The 22,985-nt window shown below is 38.5% G+C and overlaps 1 protein-coding gene across 2 annotated transcripts in view; it reads left to right on the forward strand.

Moving 5' to 3' along the window:
* DNAJB6 (DnaJ heat shock protein family (Hsp40) member B6) overlaps positions 1-22,985 on the forward strand; it is a 57,945-nt gene that overhangs the window by 12,779 nt on the left and 22,181 nt on the right. For both annotated transcript variants that reach the window (XM_059839720.1, XM_059839729.1), the window contains exons 5-8: positions 132-236; positions 11,409-11,543; positions 12,314-12,458; positions 13,909-13,979. In XM_059839720.1, the coding sequence (XP_059695703.1) occupies positions 132-236; positions 11,409-11,543; positions 12,314-12,458; positions 13,909-13,979 (456 nt within the window). The remainder of the gene's footprint in view (positions 1-131; positions 237-11,408; positions 11,544-12,313; positions 12,459-13,908; positions 13,980-22,985) is intronic.

Raw genomic sequence — 22,985 nt, forward strand, 5'->3', positions numbered from 1 at the left:
TATAGGCCTGAACTTTCTTATTAGTAAGAATATATGAAGGTAACTGAAATTTAACTTTTTCCTTCTTTTTTTTTTTTTTTTTTTTTTTTTTTTTTTTTTTTTTTTTTTTTTTTTTTTTTTTTTGTTTGCAGGTGGAAATCATCATGATAATCCATTTGATTTTGGATTTACATTCCGCAACCCAGATGATGTCTTCAGGGAGTTTTTTGGTGGAAGGGACCCCTTTGACTTCTTTGGTAAGTGATCCCCTGGTTTTAGTTACATGTGTATAAAGTGTGACTAAAGCTTTACTCTTACAAAACAAAGAGAGCTAATGTGGTTTTAATAGAAATAGTTCTGAAAATGAGGCAAACAACTGGTATATTTGAAATTTGTGTTTCAGACCCATTTCTTGGTTAATTCTATAGTACAGAACAAGTAGGGCTTGCCAGTTAATGTTTTGTTGGAAGGCCTGGTTTGCCAAACCATAAAATGATGTCTGCAATGTCTCTTAAGTTGAAGGGAAATCATATTCAACAGAAGATGTGCATACTGGAATTTTCTCTTGAGAATTTGAGCAGGCTGACTTAGTCTGTTGATTTCTCTCCTTTGCTCTGTAAATAAATTAAAAAATAAAACTTTGAGAGCTTCTGAATGGGACAGCTTAATTATAACTGTTACACCATAACTCTCAGTGTGAACTGATTTTCTTCTATCAGAATAGGAACAGTTGTATACGTAATCTGGACACTCTCCGAAATTCATGTCACCTGTTTGCTTGGGGTATAGAGCATTTAGAGACTCAGAAAATAGCTCTTGAGACCCGAATTCTTCATTTAGGAAGCATTCATTAAAGGAAGCAATATGTGGTAAAAGTTGTCAAAGTAATCTTTTTGCCCTCATGCTAAAGGTCTTCTTGCTTGCTCTAGTGAAAGTCTTTTCAGAGGTGCTGGGATTCTTATGCAATCTCTCTGTGCATGTTCAAATCAGCAAAATGCTGACCTATAAAGCAGAACAGATCCTGTGTTCAGTATTTACTGTGAGAAGGTTCCATACTGAAAACTGCAAGAAGCATACTTGAAAAACCAGGTTTTTTTCCTGTTCAGTATGTAGATATTGATTTAGCTCGGTAATAATGTTTGTAAATGTTTTAGTATTTTTAAAAGTAATTTATTTTCTTTGGCAGCATTAAGGGGGTAGTTCAGCTCAGATTTTAATTAAATCTTTCTCTGGTTTGCTATTTCAGGATCATCAGCTGTTAGATGACTAATGAAGGATTAGAATGGGGGTTGAAGGACTAGAGGTTGAATGCAGTAGAATGGTAGTTGATGAATTAGATGAGTAGCTAGAGGAAGAATCTGGTAGAAGATAGGCAGCTAAATTGGGCAGTTGGATCCAGTGTGAAACCAGCTGGAAGTAGGAAAGGGAAGATTGGAGGAAACTTCTAGCAAAATACTGATGAGTGGAATGGGCTCTGAACTGGGTAAATGCAACTTTTTCACTGTTTGCAGTAAAATAAGAATTTTAGAAAGTGCTGGACAAGTATTTCAATTTAGATGAGTGATCTCAGCTCTGGTTAGGATACATCTGGAGTATTGGGTCCACTTCTGGGCTCCACAGTAAAAGAAACAGAGCTACTGGATAGACTCCAGTGAAAGGCCACTAAGATCATTACAGGAGCTTCTCTCACATGAAGAACAGGTTGGGAGAATTGCTGGAATTGTTCAGTATAGAGAAAGCTCAGGGTAAGAGTGCATTGGGACGGGAGTGGAGAGATCAGAAGCAATGACCACAAATGGAAGCATTGAACTGAAGGTAGCACAACTGTACAGTGTTGGAGCCAGTTGTCCAAAGAGGTTGCGGAATCTCCATGTTTGGAGTTGGCCAGAAGGCATATGGGGTAGTCCTGGAAATCCCACTCCAGCTGATCCTGTTTGAACAGGGGATTGGACTGGATGAGGTCTAGAGGTCCTTGTCAAACTCTGTTGTTTTGTGATTATGTGGTAGAAAAACTGGAAAAATCTGAGCAAGGTGTTGAGTAGGAAGCTACTGTGGAGGAGCTGGGAGAGTGTGTTCGGTTCTTTTGTTTATTTTTTGATTGAAGGTCTCTTAAAGAAAACAGTTGGTTCTCAATCAAATATCTTTATAGTAAATTGTACAGGTGAGATGCTACTGGTGGGAGACTGACATAGGCTCTGATTTTCATTGTATTTACTTCATCAACACTAGCAGAAGAGTTAACTTGCTGTCTCTGAAAATGTCACTATTTGTGATTAGCCTTAAAGCCATGAAGTTTAGTTCTGCTGTTAAAGAAATGATAGGCTTAAAGAAAGCTGAGGCCCTGCCTTTTGGGTTTTTTTAGAAGGAAGGCTGTAGAGCACAGTGCACAGAGCTATCCATCTTATCAAATGGAGGTACCACTGCTGCCAGTGTTCCATGGGATACTGCAGCTGCAGTAGCCCCTCCTGTAGAAGCTGTGCTCCATCTTGCCTTGGGGCATCAGTGGACTTAACAACATACTAGTGACCTAGAGAGACATTCTCCCCCCGCTTACCACACAGATTTATTTATTTATTTATTATTCAGAAGCAGGTTATCTACTTCATGTATTGATCACTGTCTTTGTCAGCTGAAAGATAAGAGCACTGAGCACAGGCTGTGCTTCTTGCTAAGGTTCTGACAGTGGCAGCAGTGCTGTGTGCACTCCAGTTAATGAAAACTAATCGTTCCTAAGCTGCCTCTCCTCTTTATGTGGATAGTTGCAGTGTCAGTGACCAGAAGCCTAAAACCCTCAGTTAAGCTTTGGATTTTGAGCATAAGCTCTTGAAATTTTTCTAGTTGGAAGGTTTCAAAGTGAGCACTTTATTTTTTTTTTTTCTTTAAGATGTTTAAGACATTCTCTAACATGGGTATTTGTGACTCCAAACAATTTTTTTTCCCAAATTTCTGTGAAAAGTATTTGAGTTGGTCTTTGCACATACATGAATATTTCAAGGTAGTACAACATAAAAATATCTGTGCTTTCATCTGAATGTAGTGCATTTTGTAATTCCAAAAGCAAGCAGTAGAATTGCATGTATAGCAGGAATATTTGTATTGGTGAACTGCAACCCTTATAGGTTCTGCTGTGTTGAAACACTAATGGAACAGTTCTGTCCTGAATAATAAGATAATTTATCTTCTAAAAATGAGGAGTTTTGAACTTGTTGATGAGTTTTCTGTGGAATTAGTAACTTCTTAAGGAGCTACTCAGCTTATAATTGATCTTCTAAGCCACTAAATAAGTACTGAGGTCATGTTTTCTAAAAATGTGTACTGGTGGAATCAAAGATGGAATTGAAAAAAATACTTTAAAACATTTGTACTTTTTATGCAGTTTGAAGTGGCATGTAGTGAAGCCCACAGAATGCAGGTGGGACTCTCCATATCCTGATTGTCATTGAGTATGTAAAGAGCAGCATTCATATGCATAATTCCTGTAAATTTATGGATGTGAAGAATTTCTGAAATGGTGCTATGAATTGAGTCAGTTAAACTGTGCTGAACTATACTGCACTGCTCTTGCAGTTACAGAAAGTTTTCTTTATAAACAGGCATCTTTATTCATCTGTAGGAAAGAGGAGAATGTAGATTTTTAAATGATGAGTCCCTTCGGACTTTTCAAATGAAAATCTGTGATACTGTTGGAGACAGCTCTGAACACTTCCAAATGGAGCAAAGTTAGTGTTATGTGCTGTGTGTCACACTGGAGACAGTCACAGATTATTTTCACTGTTTTTTTTTCCAGGCAAATTCTTTGTAAATCTAGGGGTGCATGCAGGCAAGTACTTTTTAAAACTTGATCTGGTCCTATGACAGATGCTGAGCTCTTACTGTGAAATTTGAGGGCTTGCTTTTTGTGGCATGTGGTTACAGCAGTGTGTGTTCCTGGTGAGCTCTCCTAGGGATAGTTTTTAGCCTCTGACATATGGATGGATGCTGATCCTTGTGACAGGAAGAAAAGCTGGTGCTTCTGATGCAGCACTACTCTTTGCACTGCAGAGTACTGCCTTGGTATAGCAGTGTTTGGTGATCTGCTGTTCAGCCTGTCCCATACACCTCTGGCTCTCTGACTGTTTACTCTTAATGTAGGGGTTGGTTTCTCATGTCAGTATACTGAAACTTTTATACTTCAGCTATATCCTACTCCATTTATAGAGTATAGCTATATCCCACTTTATTTATAGCTATATCCTACTCCATGTGATGCTTGCCTTGATTTGGTTTGTGTTCCTTGTTGTGTTTTATTTGTATTTTACTTGTTAACTTTTCAAGGACTTTTTTTCTTCTGTAATTTAACAGTTCACAGGAGGGAAGGATCCCAGTGTTACCACTGGTAATGGAAGTGTATTGATGCTTCAGGCTGAGAAACAGAAATTGATGTGCTTTGGTGTAGGCTGGGCTGTGTTTCTGGGCTGTTAAAGAATTGATTTGGTTTTGCTTTAGAGGCTTTCCAGATTCTCACTTCAAGACTGAGTTCTTTGTTGGAAGGTGTTATCAGTGAGGAGTTACTGTGGAAGTTGGGAGTTGGTATAACAAGATCAGAACATTACCCAACAGAAACTCCTTAAGGAGTTAATTCTTTTTTTTCTAGACTGGAAGCTGCATACACACGTACAAACCATCTCAGCTGACTCCAGATGTATCAATGATGCCTCAGTAATTTGTGTATGGGCTAGGAAATACAACTCAGGGCCTACAGCAGACCAGTATCCTCCAGCAGCAGTGTCTACAAGCTTGACAGGATGGTTTAGGGCATTTCAAACTGCTTCCTGTGCCTGGGTGTGTAGTTAAATAAATCCCACAAGGAACAAGGCTTCTCTCCCTGGCAGATAACATGATAAATTGCTCCTGGTGGATGCCCACTCTCGACTTTGATGTCCCAAGAGAAGTCTGTTTGTGGGATCTCTTTAAACATTGACTGTAGTTCTTGACAGTTTTCCTGTGGTTTCTAAATGTACATGTGGAGATGGTAATATATAAATGTCTTAAATGTTTTTTTAGATTATGAAGTAGAATTCACGCTGTACTTTAATGCATATATGCCCTTAGGGATTCTGTGGAGTTTTCCCTTGAGAATTCTGGTTTATGTGATATTTTAAAATTACTTTTGGAAATGAAAGGTAAAATAAAGCTTAAAACCTTCATGCAACTAGTTAGATACAAATATTTGTCACAGAGAATGTCAGCTAGCTGATTATCTGGTATGTAGTTTGGTTCCATCAAAGGTCAGAATTACTTCATATTGACTACTGTACTACTGATTACATAAAAAGAAGCAGGACTGTTCTGGAAAAGTACTGTGAGTTACTTTTAGTATCCAGGCAAAAGAGTCTTAACCTGACAAGAGAGAGGAAATTTTATGTGCAGTAATCATTGCAAACTCTACGTGATAGGTGTTTCAGGATGTTTTTCCTAAATGGAACAGCTTGTTCATCAAACTACTTGTCTCAAGGACAGAAAGTTGTCCTGCTGTGGCAAAATATTCACATAAGAATGGGATCATGGTTTTAATTCACATACTATCCCTTTTCTGATAATTGATTGTTAAAATGTTCTAATGCAAAATGTATTTGTTAGTAAAATGGGTTATTAAAACTGAAAATGGAGGTGGCTTTCATTTAAAGCTGTCTTGAACAGCAGTGTCTTTTTGGTAATTAATCTTTTTGTTGACATAAATTTGCTGCTTTTGGTGCAATTTATGAAGTGTTCACAGATTTTCATGTGCATTCATTGCTTTGGTATGAATATGCAGTTTTATTTCATAACCACCAGTCTTAGATCATAATTATCCACTGCATGGTCCAAATCTCACTATGAATTTTTCAAAAATTACTTGATAGGTTCGAAGAAGGTTTTGAAACACAGGAATTGTCTCACCCAGACAGCATTATCAGACAGGAGTAGGTAGTGCTGGGGCTCCATGACCCATAATGCATAGTTAGCCCTGCTGAAAGGAGAAGGCCTTACTCCAAATTTTTATGTTTATCTTAAAACTTTAATCTTTGTCTAATGTCCCATTAGATAGATTGAGAAACTGTTTGACAGCATACTAGCCAAAGTTTGTCTTGGGAATCCCAGTCCAGTTGAGGTTGTTAGTCCCCAAGAAAATGTTTTGATCGGTTTTCTTGGACAGGTAGCTGGTTAAATTGGTCAGAGCACAAATGCTGAACATCTAAGGAGAGCAGGTCATAAGGAATGGAAGGTAATGGAAATTGCCTCCATTTTTAAGGTGTGCCTGAACATATGAGCATTCATATGATAAGTATGAAATGCTGATTAGTGTAGTCCAGCATCTCTGTACTTACCATGTAGATGGCATTCAAAGGTGATAGGTCTTAATTTCTAAAAATGAATGAATCCCAAGATTTCTGCTATAAATCACTAGAAGGACTTTCAAATGCTTCTCCTGTAATTTATTATATGAGTGGAACAAACATCTGTTTCACATCTAATTTATGAAAAGACCAAAGGCCAATTTACAAAGATGGTGCTGAAACATTAGGCACATGAAGCAACCGTGCTTGCAACAGCATCTTGGCGTCTCTCCTTAGTAAGGGGCATCAACAGTGTACTTACTTTGTAAAGAAGAAAATATTTCCATGAAGTGCTTACAGGTGGCCCCTCCAGTTCTGAGTGCTCTCCAGAGGTGTAGCATGAGGTTCTGTGTGTGTTTACTGCAAATTTGCATATTTGAAACTTTTTCAGATAGGATACAAGGTAGAAAACACCTACTCCAAGAATTCTGTTGTATTCTGGGTATTGTGTCTGTAAACACATTGTTCAGACCTGCATTTGAGACTCTCTTCTGGCAGAATGTATACAGCCATTACAGGATGCTTTTGATACAAGGAAGGGATGGGGCAGGCAGCCTTTGCTTACTGCAACACTGCAGCCGTGCTCAATGCCATTGGGTTTGGCTGTGCCCTTCCATAGGGGCTGCACAGCATCCTTTATCCTTTCTCCGTTATCCTCTGTTGTGCCAGTGCCACTCTCCTGCATCAGGAGCACTCAGCTCAGGTGCTGTGTTTTGGCAGAGGCAGTGGTGAGGCTCTGGTGGTGGAGAATAAAGGAAAGAAGGTTCACTGGCTGGGGAGGTGGTGCAGTGAGTGGGTCCTGAGCAGTGGCCCTGCTTGGACAGGCTAATTTCCTCTGCACACTGTCCTTAAAAGATTATCAACCTCTCTGATTGTGACAGTACATGCATGGGAGAGCATTTGCTGACAGCTCACCATTTATCTCAACACCTTTGATTTTTGGAGGTGAATGATGGCATTGCAGTGGAATGTGCTCAGCACTCAGCCCATCATTTTGTGGCTGAAAGAATCTTCCTGTGCTGCCTGTGACCCTTGGGCACTTGAGCTGCTGCCTGTCTTGTAACCAGTACAGTTGCTTTTACAGCCATGATGCGAACTCTAGCAAAGAATTGATGTGGCTGAACTTAATTTCTTCTGGAGATGCTCTTTTCAGCATATCAGTTCCTGGTCTAGTTCCCCAACCAACAGCCAGCATACAGAGAAGTGGTAGAAGTGACTGTCATAGGAAATGTGACACTTGTAGTTTGTCATGTATTGTAATTTCAGCTATCATGTATTGTAATTTCAGCCTTAGATTGCTATAATGAATTTCAAGTTTCAGCTGCATTGTGGACTGCTTCAAATTGTGGGGTTTGACTCCTTTCCTCCCTTCCCCTGTTGTATGGTGCTTTCCTTTCTATTTTTTTTCGGATATGCGAGTCTTTCCAGTGCTGAAAGAGATTATTAGCTCGTGGGTGCAACAGAAAGTAACAACAAAGTGTTTTCTTTTTGGATCAGTGAATTAGTGCAACTTATTTGGTTCTGTGATCACAAGGCAGGAAGTGAAAACAATCACATCTTTTAAGTATTATTCTGCCATGAGCTAAAAGGGAAAAAATCCTGTTTCTGTGTTACAGCTGGGGACTCCTCAGAGTGGAGAGATCAGGACCTGCTTTATTTTGAGCTGCAGTGTGATATTTATTACAGTAGTTGTTGTTATTTGACCTGTTTAGAGGTGAAATGCTTTTCCTGTGACTACAGAAAAGCAAGGTAATATTCCATGGTTTGCAGGGAGCAGGTTTAATGTTTTACGCAGAGGATCAAGACAGTTGTTGCATTTGAACTGGCAATTTTTCTAAAGAAATTAAATTTTCCTGAGAACATTACCTCCAATGCAATTATTTTCAGACGTGTTTGTTAGTGTGCAATTTTCTGTGTTGCTGTGGGTTTTGTGTTCCAATCTCCACATTAACTATTTGGCTTCTGTAACTTCAGTTTTGCTATCTAGTAACAGCAAGAGTCCTGAAGTCCTTCATTTTGCCTGGTGTTTTGGTAATGGGCTACCATAAGTTCTTTGCTTAAGCATTTGCCTTTTTCCAAAAGGTTTCATGTCATCTGCTGTTGTTGGTAGAAAAGAAGTCTTTCCATGGGCTTCCTTGAGGTTTCTCTGTTGATCTTTGCTGTTCTTACAGCCCCACAAATTCTGCATTAGAAGTATACTCCATCATTTTAATGGAAACTGAATGTAATACTCTGTCCTCCCATAAGCTTCTGGTAATACCTAGATTATAATATACTGAATTTATCTCCAGACAGTGGTTGGTAATACTCTTAAGTATCACTGGTTTAACATTTTGATTTTCTGAAGCTTGGAAGTTGTATTTATATAGTATTTTCCCCTTTTTAGAAAGGCCTTGACTTTTTTTTTTTTTTTTTTTTTTTTTCTTCTCTTTTTGCTGCTTAGTTTTCTTAATCTGACACACTGCTCACATTCAGTAAAAAAATGGACTGGAAGTACCAAAATGACTATAGTAAGAGGAATAATTTAAAAAACCCCAACACCCTGCCTTTGAACTGTTTGGAAAAGGCCTTTTTTTATGAAAAGGTTATCAGGGATGGAAAGGCTCTGCTAAAATAGACTTAGAGGGCTGAAATGTTATTATTTTGCTGAGTGGTTCTATTAATCATCCTGATTTAGGGAGTAAAAGCATAAACAGGGTCTGCCTAGCTGTGAGGTTGCCATATTAATGTGTATTTGGTGGTAGGTATAACAAATGAGAGTGCAGCAGCCTCCTGCTGCCTTCTCTCAATGTTTTTGATATTTTTTTTCTGCCTGCTGTACTTGGCTGTCAGAATCATAAAGGAGTAGTTTCTCTGACAAGTCCTGCCCCTTTTTCTGTCTCAGCATAATCCATCGTGCTGAGCATTCTGCAGTGCACTGCGGTAGAGTGGTTGCTGTGTCTCACTTGAGAGAATTACAGGAAGAGCACTGGAGAATTGTTCCCAGGCTGCTGACAGCAGTCACCTGACGTTTGAACACGTGCTGATCCCAAGTGCTGACCTCTTCCTTTGCTGTGCAGGCTGATAAGGCATGGCCAAGTCTTGGTTAGGCTTTGGTGTGGCAGTAATCCACTGAGGAGCTGGGTTGATATTAGGGATCTCTAGGAGAGTCCATGATCTTCCCTTAAATAACTTTGTTTCTGCAGCTGTTGTGCTGGGGAGGAGAGATTCACTTGCGGAATAGGCTGATACACTGTGGGAGGTTAAAAACTCAGAGCTTTCATGATAGGTTGTTTTGTTTTTATTCAAACTCCAGGTAACAAGAAAATTTGGATTATAAATAGAAAGCTTAACAGTGGGAGTAATATAGTATATAGATCATTTGTACACGTGAGTGAATGACCTTCATAACTAACCTATGAGTCATTCCTGTGAGAATAAATTGGACTACAAAACAATTAACTGACGTGGTTGTACTTGCTGGTTGATATGCTAGACTGACAAAACTAGCCTATTTTAAAAATGGACATAGTGCTTGTTTTGGAAATTATAATACTTCCCATTTTCCATGCTTAAGTGTTGGTTAACTTCTATAAAGGTACTAATAGGTCATGTTTATATTGAGGAAAAATTGCTTTACATGGAAAAGAAAAGAAGCTACAAAACAAAAAGTGACAAAGGTAGAAAAAAAAAATCTTACCACTTGCTTGCCAGTGTATGTAAGATAAAAGTTTGGTCTTGTGTTGTTTTACTCAATAACTATGGAGGTTAGGAGGGGGCAGGGGTATTTTTTAGCAGCTGCCCTTGTTCAACATAAATACATTGGGACATTTCATATTTAAGCAATTGCACAAAACCAGATGGTAACTTACATAGTTTTATTATCATATTGATTACTTAATGATGCATAATGCATAGTGTCTTAGCTTGGTGATTTATCATAAATCAGCTTGGATTTTTGTGGAGGTACCAGAAGTGGAACAAACTCTGCATTTCTGACCTTCACTTTGTCAGCTGTAGTTCTGAACAGTCAGGCAGTCTCAAGTCTTTCCTTGCTTTCATACCTCTATTGCTGCTATCACCAGGTTCTGCAGTTTTCATTAAAAGCTTATTCTGAACTTTCAATACTGAAAAACTTGGTAGAATCATTGGTGTTCTCAATAACACTCATTCTGGAAGAGTTGTGATTGATGAAGAGAGTAGTTCCTAAACTTTTCTGGTTTTAATGCAAGTATTATGTTGACTGACTTCCTGGTTTATGATTGCAATTTTTTTTCGCTTGTTCTTTGTCTCAAGAGAATTAGAGAAAAGCAGTTTTCTGATAATTCTAGTAAATAAAGACTGCTTGTATAGGTGCTGGTGTTGTACCCCACGGCCTGACACCTCCCCCATCTTTTTTTTTTTTTTTCCTTTTTGGAAAGAGACTATTGTCTTCCTGGTGGGGATGGAACAATAGCTGTTCTGAATGACAGAACAGTGGAACTAGAATCTGAAATAACATTTTCTCCATGACCTCTTTTCTCTGTTTTTGCCCTCTCCCTCCTGCTTGGTACAGAGTGAATGCCTCCTTGGGACACTGTGTGTAAACCTCCACGCTTTGCTGCTAAATGTGCATCAGAATACGTGTTTGGAGTATCTAATGTGGCAAGTGCTAAATTAAACACTTGGAACACTTTAGGATTATGAGTCATCAATCCCTGGCTGCTGTTTTTAGATTTCAATAATTAATACAACCTATCTGGAAGTTACTTTTCTGATCATGGTGATCTACAATGAATCTTGAATAGAAATAAGCTAGAAAGTTCAGGTATGCAATATTTTCCATTAGGTTTACTAGTTTTTAATGCTAAACAGGTAAAATAAGGAAATCAGCTACTTATATATATAAAATTATTTTTAGGTCCAGAAGCAAGCAGTATTTAGACCAGAAGGACCGTAGCAATCACCTTTGGGGGAGTCTTAGTAAATGTTTCAAAGGAAGAATCTTACCTGTTAACAATTTTTTTTTTTTAATTTTAAATAAATAATTCCTAATGATTAAATACAGAATCACTCAGTAATACTGACTCTTAAATGTTGCCTTCTGTTTTGTAGAAGACCCTTTTGAGGACTTCTTCGGTGGCAGGCGGGGTCCAAGGGGAAGCAGAAGCAGAGGTGGTGGAGGATCTTTTTTCTCTGCCTTTGGTGGATTCCCTGCTTTTGGGAGTGGTTTCTCTCCATTTGACCCAGGTAAGTATCATTACATTTAAGAAAGAATGCAATTTTGGCTCATAAAGGATTGCAGTACAACAAGCTGGCTTCTCCATTCAGGCAATTCTGTGACTGTTTTTTTTTTTTTTTTTTAATTAAGCTGCTGTCTGTAAGGTGTAAATGAAAATTTAGCCATAGTTAGAGTATTTGAGCTGCCTCAAAGTTCATATAGAGTGAACAGATCTCTAAGAAGTAGAACTTTCTGTTTTCTTTGTTTTGGTTCTACAGTTTCTTCATGGTTTAGAATTCTTTTGTTCTGTTTGCTTTTAGGAGTGTGATGGCTTTTATTACAGGTCCTGAAAAACATGTGCCTAAACCCTATGGTACTACATAGAGTGCTGGGAATCTGGGCATGTTTGGGGTCTTACTGATACAGGATTTGTTCTGTATGCCAGCTCAGGGCATCCCAACTAAAGCTGATGATCAGATTCATTGGAGTTGCTGGCTTTCCCCAGAGTGCAAAGTGTGGATAAAGGTTGAATGCTTTTTCAGGGGAGGAGTTGACAAATGCTTTTTGGACAATGCTGTGCATTTGGAACTTGAACTGTAGGTCCATATATGAGAAATGGATGAGGCTGGAGCTGTGGTTTTATTCTCAGGCTGGTGTTAATGCCATCTAGTCACTGATGCTGTATGATGAAACCAGCTGAGGGCTTCCTGAAAGTAGGGTGTAGTCTGAGTGGTTGATAAATTTGGATCCCACAGCCATGCAGAATTACAGTTTATTCAAATGCCTTCTTTTTCAATAGGTTTTACTTCGTTTGGCTCCCTGGGACATGGAGGCCTTACTTCATCATTCTCCTCTACGTCATTTGGTGGCAGTGGAATGGGAAACTTCAAATCAGTATCAACCTCAACTAAAATAGTTAATGGCAGAAAAATTACTACAAAGAGGTAAGTGATATAAATATATGAAACTATATGTAGAGACTTACATACCTATAGTTACATGCATATAAAAACATTGTATCTTTGCACACACACGTGTAATGATACATTTTTATGTTTTACTTTTGTTGTTATGTTCATCATATTACTTGGATTAGTCTGAATGCTTAAAAACATCTTGAAATACTTTATTGGGTTCTCTGTCTCTTCTTGGCAATGTTGAGTTACTTAATGCTGGAGCTCTTTTAGACTTTAGAACTTCCTATGTAGTCCTGCATCTTTTATTATAGTCCTTGACTGTGGTCTGCCCAGTCAGCTTGAACTTCTGGAACAAAAGTGTGCTTGGTGTCTACTGATTGTGAGGCTTATAACTGGGAATTGGGAAGAATTTTAGTTTTGCAGATGTTATGAAAGAATTTTCTCTAGCATCTGCTTAATGTGCTTTCCTAGGCAGTGTTTGAGTGAAGTCTGTCTGTTAAATGAAATAAGGAACTGAAGCCTGCTTTGGAGAAAAATATGCCTGTTTGTTGGACAGGGAATTTTCAAGTCCTGTACACGGTGTACTTTCTCTCAATTTCACGCTTGTAATGGGGAAATCATTGTGTTTGGGAAACCCGTCTTAGTTAGCTCTAGACAAACCTACATGGAATATTATAATCAATATAGGAGTACTGAACAAGTAGTTAAATGCAATTTCATTACTTAATAGAAAATTACAGAAAAGTGAGGGAGTATGAATTGGTTTTGGTTTGTTAACTTGGTCCTATACTTGTAAGTGCGAGGTTCTTCTGTGAACTGTTGTACTGGAGAGCTCCTATCATCTTGACCACTTGATAACAAACGGCCTCTGGATCACATGCTGGTGTGGTCATCATATTTTTCTGTGAGTGTATTCCAGAAAAATCTGAAAACTCAAAAGCTCTTTAATAATTTCCCTTTTCAATCAGGGATACTTGAATTTTGTAACATGCATGCTGGTCATAAACTTGGTGTATAGTAGGTCTACAAATTACTTGCTCTGATCAAATTAAAAATTGATTTAAGACTGTCTTGTATGCAGAATTGTGATTGGATCTAGAATACACATTTAACAAATGGATAGGGACTAAATGCAATGTCAAGATTGTGCAGTTGATCTGTCAAGGCATTTAGGCCTAGATAACAGTGTGTAGTGTGAGCACAACTGTGACAATGTGTGAGGTGGCAGCTGTAACTGTGAACTCCACATCCTGGAGGATTCCAGCTTCCAGAAGGCAATTTTCCTGACTAAGCAGTGGGGAAATGCAGATGGGTGCTGGTGCCAGCTCTGGCGCTGGTAAATACCAAAGCTTGCCAAGTACAGTTGCATTAAGCAGGTGCTGCTCCCTTACAGTTTGTTATCTAAACCCGAGGTCTGGTGTGTGTTTGAAACTACCTGCAGTGCTCTAAAATGGCTCATGGTGTTTTTGTCCTGCAGGATTGTTGAGAATGGACAAGAGAGAGTAGAAGTTGAAGAAGATGGCCAGTTAAGGTCGCTAACAATAAATGGTAAGGAGCAGCTGCTACGCTTGGATAACAAGTAATTCAACGCACGCATTTAACAGAAATTTTAAGCTCTAACAGCCACCATTTGAGGATTGACAGGAACATTTTTTGAAGATTTCAAATGAATCCAACTTTCTGTATATCCGTACTCAATCTTAAGTAGTATAAGTAGCTCACAGAAGCTCGTATTTGTCATAGACTTTTGAGTTAATCGTTGGGACCACATAAATTGGACCATTTTTTGTCCTTTAAATTGTTGTAAACTTCTGTATGCACTTTTCTTTTCTTATCTGTGATCAAGGTGAACCATGATCCTTCAGTTAGTCCTAGGGCGAGATGTACACTAACACTAGCATGAATCTTGCTTTTTCCAATTTGAAATGTGAGCCAATTAGTAGTTCAAGTCTGCTGTGAAGTTAACAGTTCCAGGATAACCTTTTTAATAATTTCAACTTTTTTTTTTTTTTTTTTTTAATGTTTAGTAGTGAACAATGTTAATACATTTCTGGTAATGCATTTCTGGTTTAAATAAATTAAGGATGTTTTCTAGTTGTGCATGAATGCAGACAACTTTAGTAAGTTTTGACAAATGTTTAAATGTGTAATGTAAGCAAAAGGTAAACAAAAGTGAAGCCAGTGAGCTGAGTCTTTTGTCATTTGCTAAAAAAAAAAATTCAAAATGAATAAATGCTGATGTTTGTGGTGCATTCTTTCATGAATGGCATTTGTAACCTTCCTGTGTCTGTGTGTGATTTGGGCAACTTGGGAAAACGGTGCTTTTTTTTTTTTTTTTTTTCCTTCCCCCTTACCATCTTTTTCTTCAATCTTAAGGATGAGGGCCTTTTTTCTTCTCAGATGTTTTCTTCAATGTGACTGAAAACATTCTTTTTAATTTCATTTCTAAACCTGTATTTGAAGCACCTATTTTTAAGAAGCATTCAGAGGCTGACTCTCTAACTCCATCTTTTTCCCTAATATGTAATTATTTTAAGTCTAGGCCTAAAGCAATTCTGTTTTAAAAAGTTTTCTGAAGTTATTCTGAGATTTGCTTAAAAATAATCTGTAGTAAATATAAATATACATTTATCAAATGTTTATTTATTTAACATTTAATAATTTCAAAAAGACTGAGAATTGAGATTTTTTTTTTTTTTTTTTTTTCCTATTTTGAGAACAAATAATTGCTTTGAAGATTTGGACAAAATTATTAGGATTGTGATATCTCACTCTTATTTTTAGTCCTCAACCAAAAATCAAAAGATGGATTAATGCCCTTTGTTAAATTAATGGAGTGAAGTAAAGTGTTCATTTGTAACGAAGACCAGATTTTCAAAGTTTAGTGAAAGATGATTTGGTTTTGGTGTGTCACAGAGAAAGCATGCAGGTAACTAATGGTGTATGTTAACACCTGCCATGTTCTGGATAGTTCCATGCATAGGTCATGGATGTGCAGCTTTCACCTGTGCACCAGCTTTGAACATCTGGCCTGAACAAAACTCTTCAGGGTGGCTTAGTGGTTAAAGGAAAAAAAAAAAAAGCATGGTGTTTTCAAATGATCACCTAATGCCTTCTTGCTGAACACCATCTGCTTTGTACTAACAAATGTGTTGATTATTAAATACATTGAAAAGATTTGCTCTTGTTTTTCATGCAGGAAAACCATTTCAACTTAAGCCAAACCGAGCTAACAGACTGCTACAACAGAATTTGTATTTGCAGTAAAGTTAGTGTATTGTACTTTTGTCCCTCTACCATTAATGCTAATTTGATAGAACTGAAAAATAAAAAAACCAAACATGTAGAAGAAAAAAGAAATATATACTTTGGTTTTGGGACTAAAGCAGTTATATACCTTTTCAAGTTCTTTGCAGAGTTCCTGTCACTTCAGTGTTGTGTTTTTGATGTAGAAGCACAAACTTAGTTTAGAACTAAACAGTGTTTTCTTGTTAATGCTGTTTTTTTCCCCTCCCCATGTATGTTGCTTCTTGATCCAGATAACTAAACATGAAATTTATTTCAAAATTTGGCTTTGTTGTGATGTCTTGAGTTATTAAAAATGTTAATTTATATTTATAGGATGCAGTGTGCTCCTTTAAATTATGTAAATTGTAAAAAATGCTTTAAAATTGATTACCAAGTCAAATAAAATTAGGACAATCTGGAGTTGAGTTTGAATGCCTTCCTCTGGATACCCATAGATTTTATATTAAAGTGCCAAACTTTGCCTTCTAGTTTTATTCCAAGTCATCTTCTTTAACATTTCAATTACCTTGCTCAGGTTAAGAACACAATTAGGGTGGCAGATCTGTATCCACTTGCTTATCTTCTTACCTAGGAAAGTATGATCCTTCTCACAGTATTACACACAAACAGGTCCCACCAGGGTTCTATAGTGATATTTTTTAACACTAAATTTGCTCAAGGTCCAGTTTTTTGGATAGTCTCTGTTCTGCCTTCAGATCCCTAAAGCTGCTTGTCAGAGCTGGCCAAAATGCAGCATTGAAATGGCAGTGCTGCATTTCTTTGGTAGAAACTGGCAAAACACAGAGAATGAGTCAGCAGAAGGCAGAATTTGGCAGTAGATTTCTGCAGGAGTGAGATACCCACACACCAGCATTTCCATAGGCTGGTAGTTGAACTGGATATGTGGTCTTGGTCCAAATATGTCATTGGACCAGCAATTCCAGTTCCAGGTTGAAAAATCTGTCATTGTTCACTTGACCTAAACCTGACAGTCTCCATCTCTTTCAGTGTTTTTTGAAATGACATCACATCCAACATATTTTTGGATGCAACTTCTTGCATCCAGCTCCTTTTTTTAAAACACAGAATAAACTCACATTCCATATTAAATTCAGAATTTCTTTGCTGAATTTAGTTGTTTTCTCCTGAAAACCCACTTGTTAGGTTGCTTTGAAAAAAATTTTATGTTGTTCCTTTCTAATACATAATTTGCATGGATGTACAAGATCTGTTTATTGGAAGTGATAGATCATCAAGGGCAGCACATTTCCTTAAACTTCAATTTTGGCCAAAATAGTACAAAATAATTAACAACAGAAAAAGTTCTTGATAGCAAATGCTAGGTACAGATGTACAGTGGGATGAGGCAGCTCTCAAAACCAGGTGCTATTGGATTTAAAGTGCCATCTTTTCATACATGAGGGAATAATTTTGAATGTTTAGGGACACCATCCCATTTAAATTAAGTATCCTGGAAAAACAGTGGTTTGGAAAAACCAAGATGGAGTTTTTGAACCTGCCAGGTCAATTAGTCCTTCATGCTCTGCTTCAAAGTTCATTGGTGGATACAAGAACTTTGTAATGCTTTCTCCTGGTGCAACCTCTTTGCAGTCCCTTGTGCATGGCAGTAATCCCAGTGCAGCACACTAACCCCAGTTTCTCTGTAGATTGCATGGCATCTGCCCCTTCCACTTGGCTTTACTGAAGGAGTTTGGGATTTTGTGTTGGAATGCTTCACACTGTAAAATGGCTGCACTCCTGCAGTGCTCAGTTGTCACAATACCTTCTCTGCTGAGAATCAGAGGGCTTGGTCTGTGGTGTAGGTGACAAAGCTGCTGTGCAGAGAGTGTGTGTGTAGCATTTGTCAGGTGGATCCTGTATCAACTTGTGATTAATTGATGAGCTGAGTTAGAATGCTGAAAACAAGATTGTAAAAGATTTAAAAACCCATCATCTCTAAGCCCAGAGGGTTTGTATCTCTTCTCAGTGTTTGTGTTTGGTTATCCTGTTTCCTTGACTCCTTCAGTGTTTTGGCATTAGGTGTAACTGGAGGTTTGTCTTTTGTATTTAGCTGTGCTGTGTTTCAGACCATCTGTGGGATAGTCCAGTGATAAAGTTAGATTTTATTTTTTATTTTTGGAAATGTGAGTTCCTGAATCTGCTTCTGTTCTGTTTGAGCAGTGAGCTCCTTTGCCTGAGTTTAATCTGTAGTTGTAACAGGATAGTGCTTCTGAAGATGGTTTTATTGCAGAATGAATGCTACAGCTGTTTGATGCTTGTGGTCAGAGAACCTTCTAAAGGGGCTTGGTACTTAAAATACTTGTAAACCTTTTTGTGGAAGTGTTTCCTAGTATTTTTGGAAAATCTGCCTCTTTGGTTGTGATTTTTGGATGTTCTGGTGTTTAGGCTTATTCTTAAGTCATGGTATTCTCATGGGCTAATGGCAATATGGACATCAGTAATCTGCCAGTCAGCAGTAACCAAACTTTGAAACTTGCTCTTTTTTAACATAAGAAAGCCTGTTTGCACTGTCTGCTCCCTCAGGGCTTGTTTACTTTATGATGGAGTTATGACCACAGACTTGATTTGCCTCAACATAGTTTGAGTTTTCTTGCTATTGTCTTAAAGTGGTTGTCATAGGTACAGAACTTCTTACCTTCCACCTGAAATGCTGAAATGGTCCTTACATTGCACTAGGACTGGAATGAAGAATATTGGCTTTGTTAGTGTTACAAACTGTATCTTTGAATTTATAATTCTAGTGGATTTTCTACTTGGTTTTGAAAAATATACCTTGGCTAGAGCTGGTTGTTGAGTGAAGTGCACTCCTGAAAGGTTAAAGCTGAAGATGGTTGGTTTATACTCTGTTATATAGGCCATACATTCACAAAATAGTAAACCTTATGTTTGAGATGCTGCTGTCAGATTAAAAAAAAAATTAAGTAATTAAAATCCCGTGATGATCAGAGCCATAACCCTGAGCCTCTGTAAGCTGTGCTGATTTAAACTCACTGAAACTTCTCTGAAAACTCTATGGTGGCAGACTCAGTGCTGCATTAGGTGTTATCTCACTTAAAACAGCTGGTAGAAAGTTAATCAAAACCCCACATGAGTACTTTATGCTCTGTCATGCTGCTGTGGCCAAAAGATAGGCAGGAGTTTGGAGGTGATAGTGCCCAGGCCTGAAAGCTGGGCTGTCCTGGTGTGAGGTAGATTGCACTGATGGCCTTACTGCTAATTACCTTCTAAAAGAATAAAGGAAGTGGAAGACTCTCAGATGTTGTCAGGTTCAAAATGTTGTGGTGGGGATTAAAGTGTGTTTAATTGAGAAGATAAGTAAAACATTTTATCAGAAGGACACGATTAAATAGAATTCTCTTTAGTTTCTCTGGCTTTTACAATAAAGTTGACTTTGCAGCATATTGAGTTCATTTTAAACTCACTAAAAAGAGGTAATTTTTGAACCTGACTTAAAATTGACAGTCAAGAAAAAATATTTTTAGAGGCTTCTGGTAATAACTCTTAAAATTTGGCTTTAGCCTATAGCTTATATTTACCTCTGACTCTCAAATGAGGGCTTTTCTAGCTCTTTTCAATGTGACCAACTTCAAGTGAATTTCATGAAAATAGAAAAAAACAAAACCATGTAGCTGCTAGTTTACCAGCAGTGAAAATAAAGCTGAATCCTTTCTTTCACCTGAATGTTAGACAGAGATGAAATAGTAACACCTAGTTTGGAAAAGCTCATGTGAGCTTGCTGGTCTGTTACCTGATAAAACAGATAACATGGTACATTGAGAACGCTTCAGTTCCTCCTTCTTTTTGAAGTTGAAAGTCAAATTTGACATTTTCTGCATTGTTTCTTATTTGTGAATTTATTTGAGTTACTGGAATGAGAGAGGAATCCAGCCTGGGTGACTGGTCATAGTATTCATGTTGAGGAACACGCATTTGTGATGGCCAGAAAAGAGAATTACTTGGCTGTGTCTGTAATGGAGTTGCTCGAAGGTGCTGCTAAACCAGCTGAAAATGCAAAGCAGTAGCTCTGGAATCTTCTGTCTTGGTTCCAGTCACAAGCTTGATTAAATTGTGGTGAAGAAGAGGAGCTTACCTCCCAATAATAAAAAAAGTCATAAGGCTGCAGAGGCTTTGAGACATCTGGTAGAAAAGCTGGGCAGCCTCATCCATCTTTAGGTTTCCCTCCAGAAATACATGTCAAGCCTATGTTAATCTTTGTAACTGATACACAGAGTAAGATTAACTTGCTAATTTATCACATATTTGCATAACTGTCACCATAGCCACCTCTGGCAAAGTTTTCTCCTAGACATGTAGTTGGAGGCTGCCTTTTACTCTTCACAGAAAATAAATCTGCATTTTTCGTCCTGTTCTGATATTTGTCATACTCAGCAATGGAAATACTGTGCTTTGCTTTTGTGTAAGAGCATTCTGCAGTATCAGCCACTGTCATTCTCCTTCCAGGGGGAGCTAGACTGTGGATGTTTTAAAATTGTTTTGAACTTCTCTGTGAAAGTATTTCTGAAGGAAAATGGAGAAAACTCACATGGCCAAGGCTCAGCCTTTCCTGCAGCATTTCTTAGCTAGAGGACAAGGCCTTCTGTCTTCAGAGGCCAAGCTTTCTGTAATATCACTGCCTCTTGTCAGAAGGCACTTTGGTGCTTTGAGTTACTTGGGCATCTCCTGTTGAGTAGTCACTCAGACACCCCTGAGAATTACTCTGCTAATCTCATTTCTTACTGCTGGGTGCCTATGGAAATAGAGTCAGGTCCTTATCACCAAATGCACTGCACTTGGATAATGAAAGGGCATTATTCATCTCTTCTACACCAAGTGGGAACTGGCTGTCCAGGAGAGTGGTAGAGAGCTAGAAATTCACTTGGAGCTATTTTGGCTGTATCTGGCACTGCCTGCAAGCAGGAGTAGCATTCACAAGCCTCCTGCCCTTGGTTTTTGATTGAGCTCCTGAGTAATTGCAAAGAGGTGGAAGATTGTTGTTTTGGGGACATTTATCTTGAGAGTTAGGACAACCACCAAAATGTTTCTTTTATTAAACACCTCTAGTGCTACTTCTGTCTTTTCTGGGATTGGATGGTGTACTCCTGAGAAGAACAGCAAATCTTAAGGTCCTTGAAACCAGTAAGGGAGAATCAGGAAAACAATGCAGCTTGTTTTGTGCTGTTGGCATAAATTTCAAGGACTTTTCTCCTCATTTGGCTTTTGCCTTTCTCATCAGGAAAACATGATCACGAGTTATCACAGTGAATGCAGAAGTGGTGGCTGTTTGTCTGTGTCGCCTCCTCCAGTGAACCCTGCCTGTTCTCTGGCTGCCCAGGCTCAGCCCTGCTCTGGAGGCTGTTCCCCTGCCAGCACAAGCAAGGGAGGTGCTTCTGCAGCCTGAGGATGGTGTGCCAAATTCCACTTTGATTCTAAAAAATGTGTACACCAGTTAGAAAAAACTGTGCATATCAAAGGTCGCCTTGTTTGGAAGAAGAGTATAAATATTTGTATCAGGCTAGACAAATTCAAATGAGAAGATAAACACATTTTTAACACATGGATGATTAACTGTTGGAAGAAGCTGCCAAGAGCAGTAGTTTCTCTGGCTTTCACATCTTAAAAACCAACTTTCTGAAAAATATCTCCTAGTGAGAAGGGATTGCTTGGGCTTTACAGAGAAGTAGTGGAAGCTCTGGGAGCCTGGGGCACAGGGCGAGATGCACCATGGAGCACAGTGCTCCTTCCAGCCCTCCTCCATGGGCTGTACCTGGGCTTCCTCCCTCCTGATGTGTTGACATTGATGCACAGGTCATGTTCCCTTACTGTGGTTTTCAGACTGGGGGATGCTTTTGTGATGTGGGGGCTGCTTTGTCTCTCGGGAGGTGCTGAGGAAGCAGGGGAGCTGGGAAGAGAGGAGCCAACACCACGTGCATCTGGGGCAGCCTGATGACTATTGCCCTAAAGCATCCAGTTTGTGATGTGTAGGTGCCAAGAGTGGACTTCATGTGGGAGAAGACGTTCTGGATCTGTTCAGGTAAGTGGCTTTATTGTAATGGATGAATTGGATGTTAAGTGAGGAGGAGGAGGAACCAGGGCGAGGTCGGTGATGACTGTGCCAGGGAGTTAGATTTGGAATTTGCAATACAATGAGCCCTTGTGTATGTCCTGTCTTCTCACCAGCTACTGACTGCACACCTTGAGACAGCCTAATTCCAACTCCTCAGCTGAGGATTAGGATGTCTCTTGTTAATCAGTGTAATGATACAGCAAAGATCCACATTTCAGAGTAAACTATTCATTTGCTCGAATGCTGGCAGTGTTTTAATGATCTAAAGTTTTTTATTTTTATTGTGTGTTATATCTCAAGTGGTTAGCAATACATGTGTTTTGAATTTTAAGTGACTGTGATGAAAAGAGCTGGCTCTTTGTTCATGGAATCACCTTTGGTAGTGTGCTAAATGCCTAAGACTGCATTGTGTCAGAAAAATGGTTCTACAGAGTAGCCAGGCAAGTCTACAGGGCTGTGTGTGAAAAACCTCTCTGTGGATGATATTTTGGGATTTGTATATACCCAGAGCTGCATTTGTTAGTTTTATTTCTAAGGAGAACTTGAGGAAAGGCAACTTCCTAGAATTGTAATTCATCAGCATTTGGGTCATATAAGGAACAGACACAGTTTGTAACAAAACTAAAAGGTAAGCTATTGTGTGGTAAAATCCTGATATCTCTTTAGGTCCTCCCAAATTTTCTGGGAAAGGTATCCTGTTTGAAGAGCACTAGAACTCCAGAATGTTATTCTTCAATAGTCAGAGGAACCATATTTTGAGATGTAAATTTTCAGCCCTGAAAATAGCCCTTGTGCAGTCTCCTTTCTGAGCAAGTAATAAAAAGTGTAAGGCTTTTTCCAGTCACCAGCATGGCCAGAGCCAGCTGTAGTGACACAAGGAATCTTGTTAATGGAAAAGCAAACAAGTGTACGTGTTGTACTGCTCTGCTCTTTTCTGGCCTAAAAGGAGGCTTGGACAGAAACATTTCTGTAGTCTGCAAAGTGTGTAGCCAGTGCACACCTTGAAGTAAGCAGTAAAGGCTTTACGTTAGCAGTAAAGGCTTCAAAACTTAAAAATTTTTAAAACCAAATGTTTTTAAAAGTACAGGAACTGGAACTTGTCAAAGCAAAACAATTCCATCAATTTTATCTGTATTTTCCAAGGATCTTCAAAGATTTGCATTGCATTCTGTGTGGAACCT

The sequence above is a fragment of the Haemorhous mexicanus genome, chromosome 1, assembly GCF_027477595.1.
Source record: "Haemorhous mexicanus isolate bHaeMex1 chromosome 1, bHaeMex1.pri, whole genome shotgun sequence".
Classification (NCBI taxonomy): Eukaryota; Metazoa; Chordata; class Aves; order Passeriformes; family Fringillidae; genus Haemorhous; species Haemorhous mexicanus.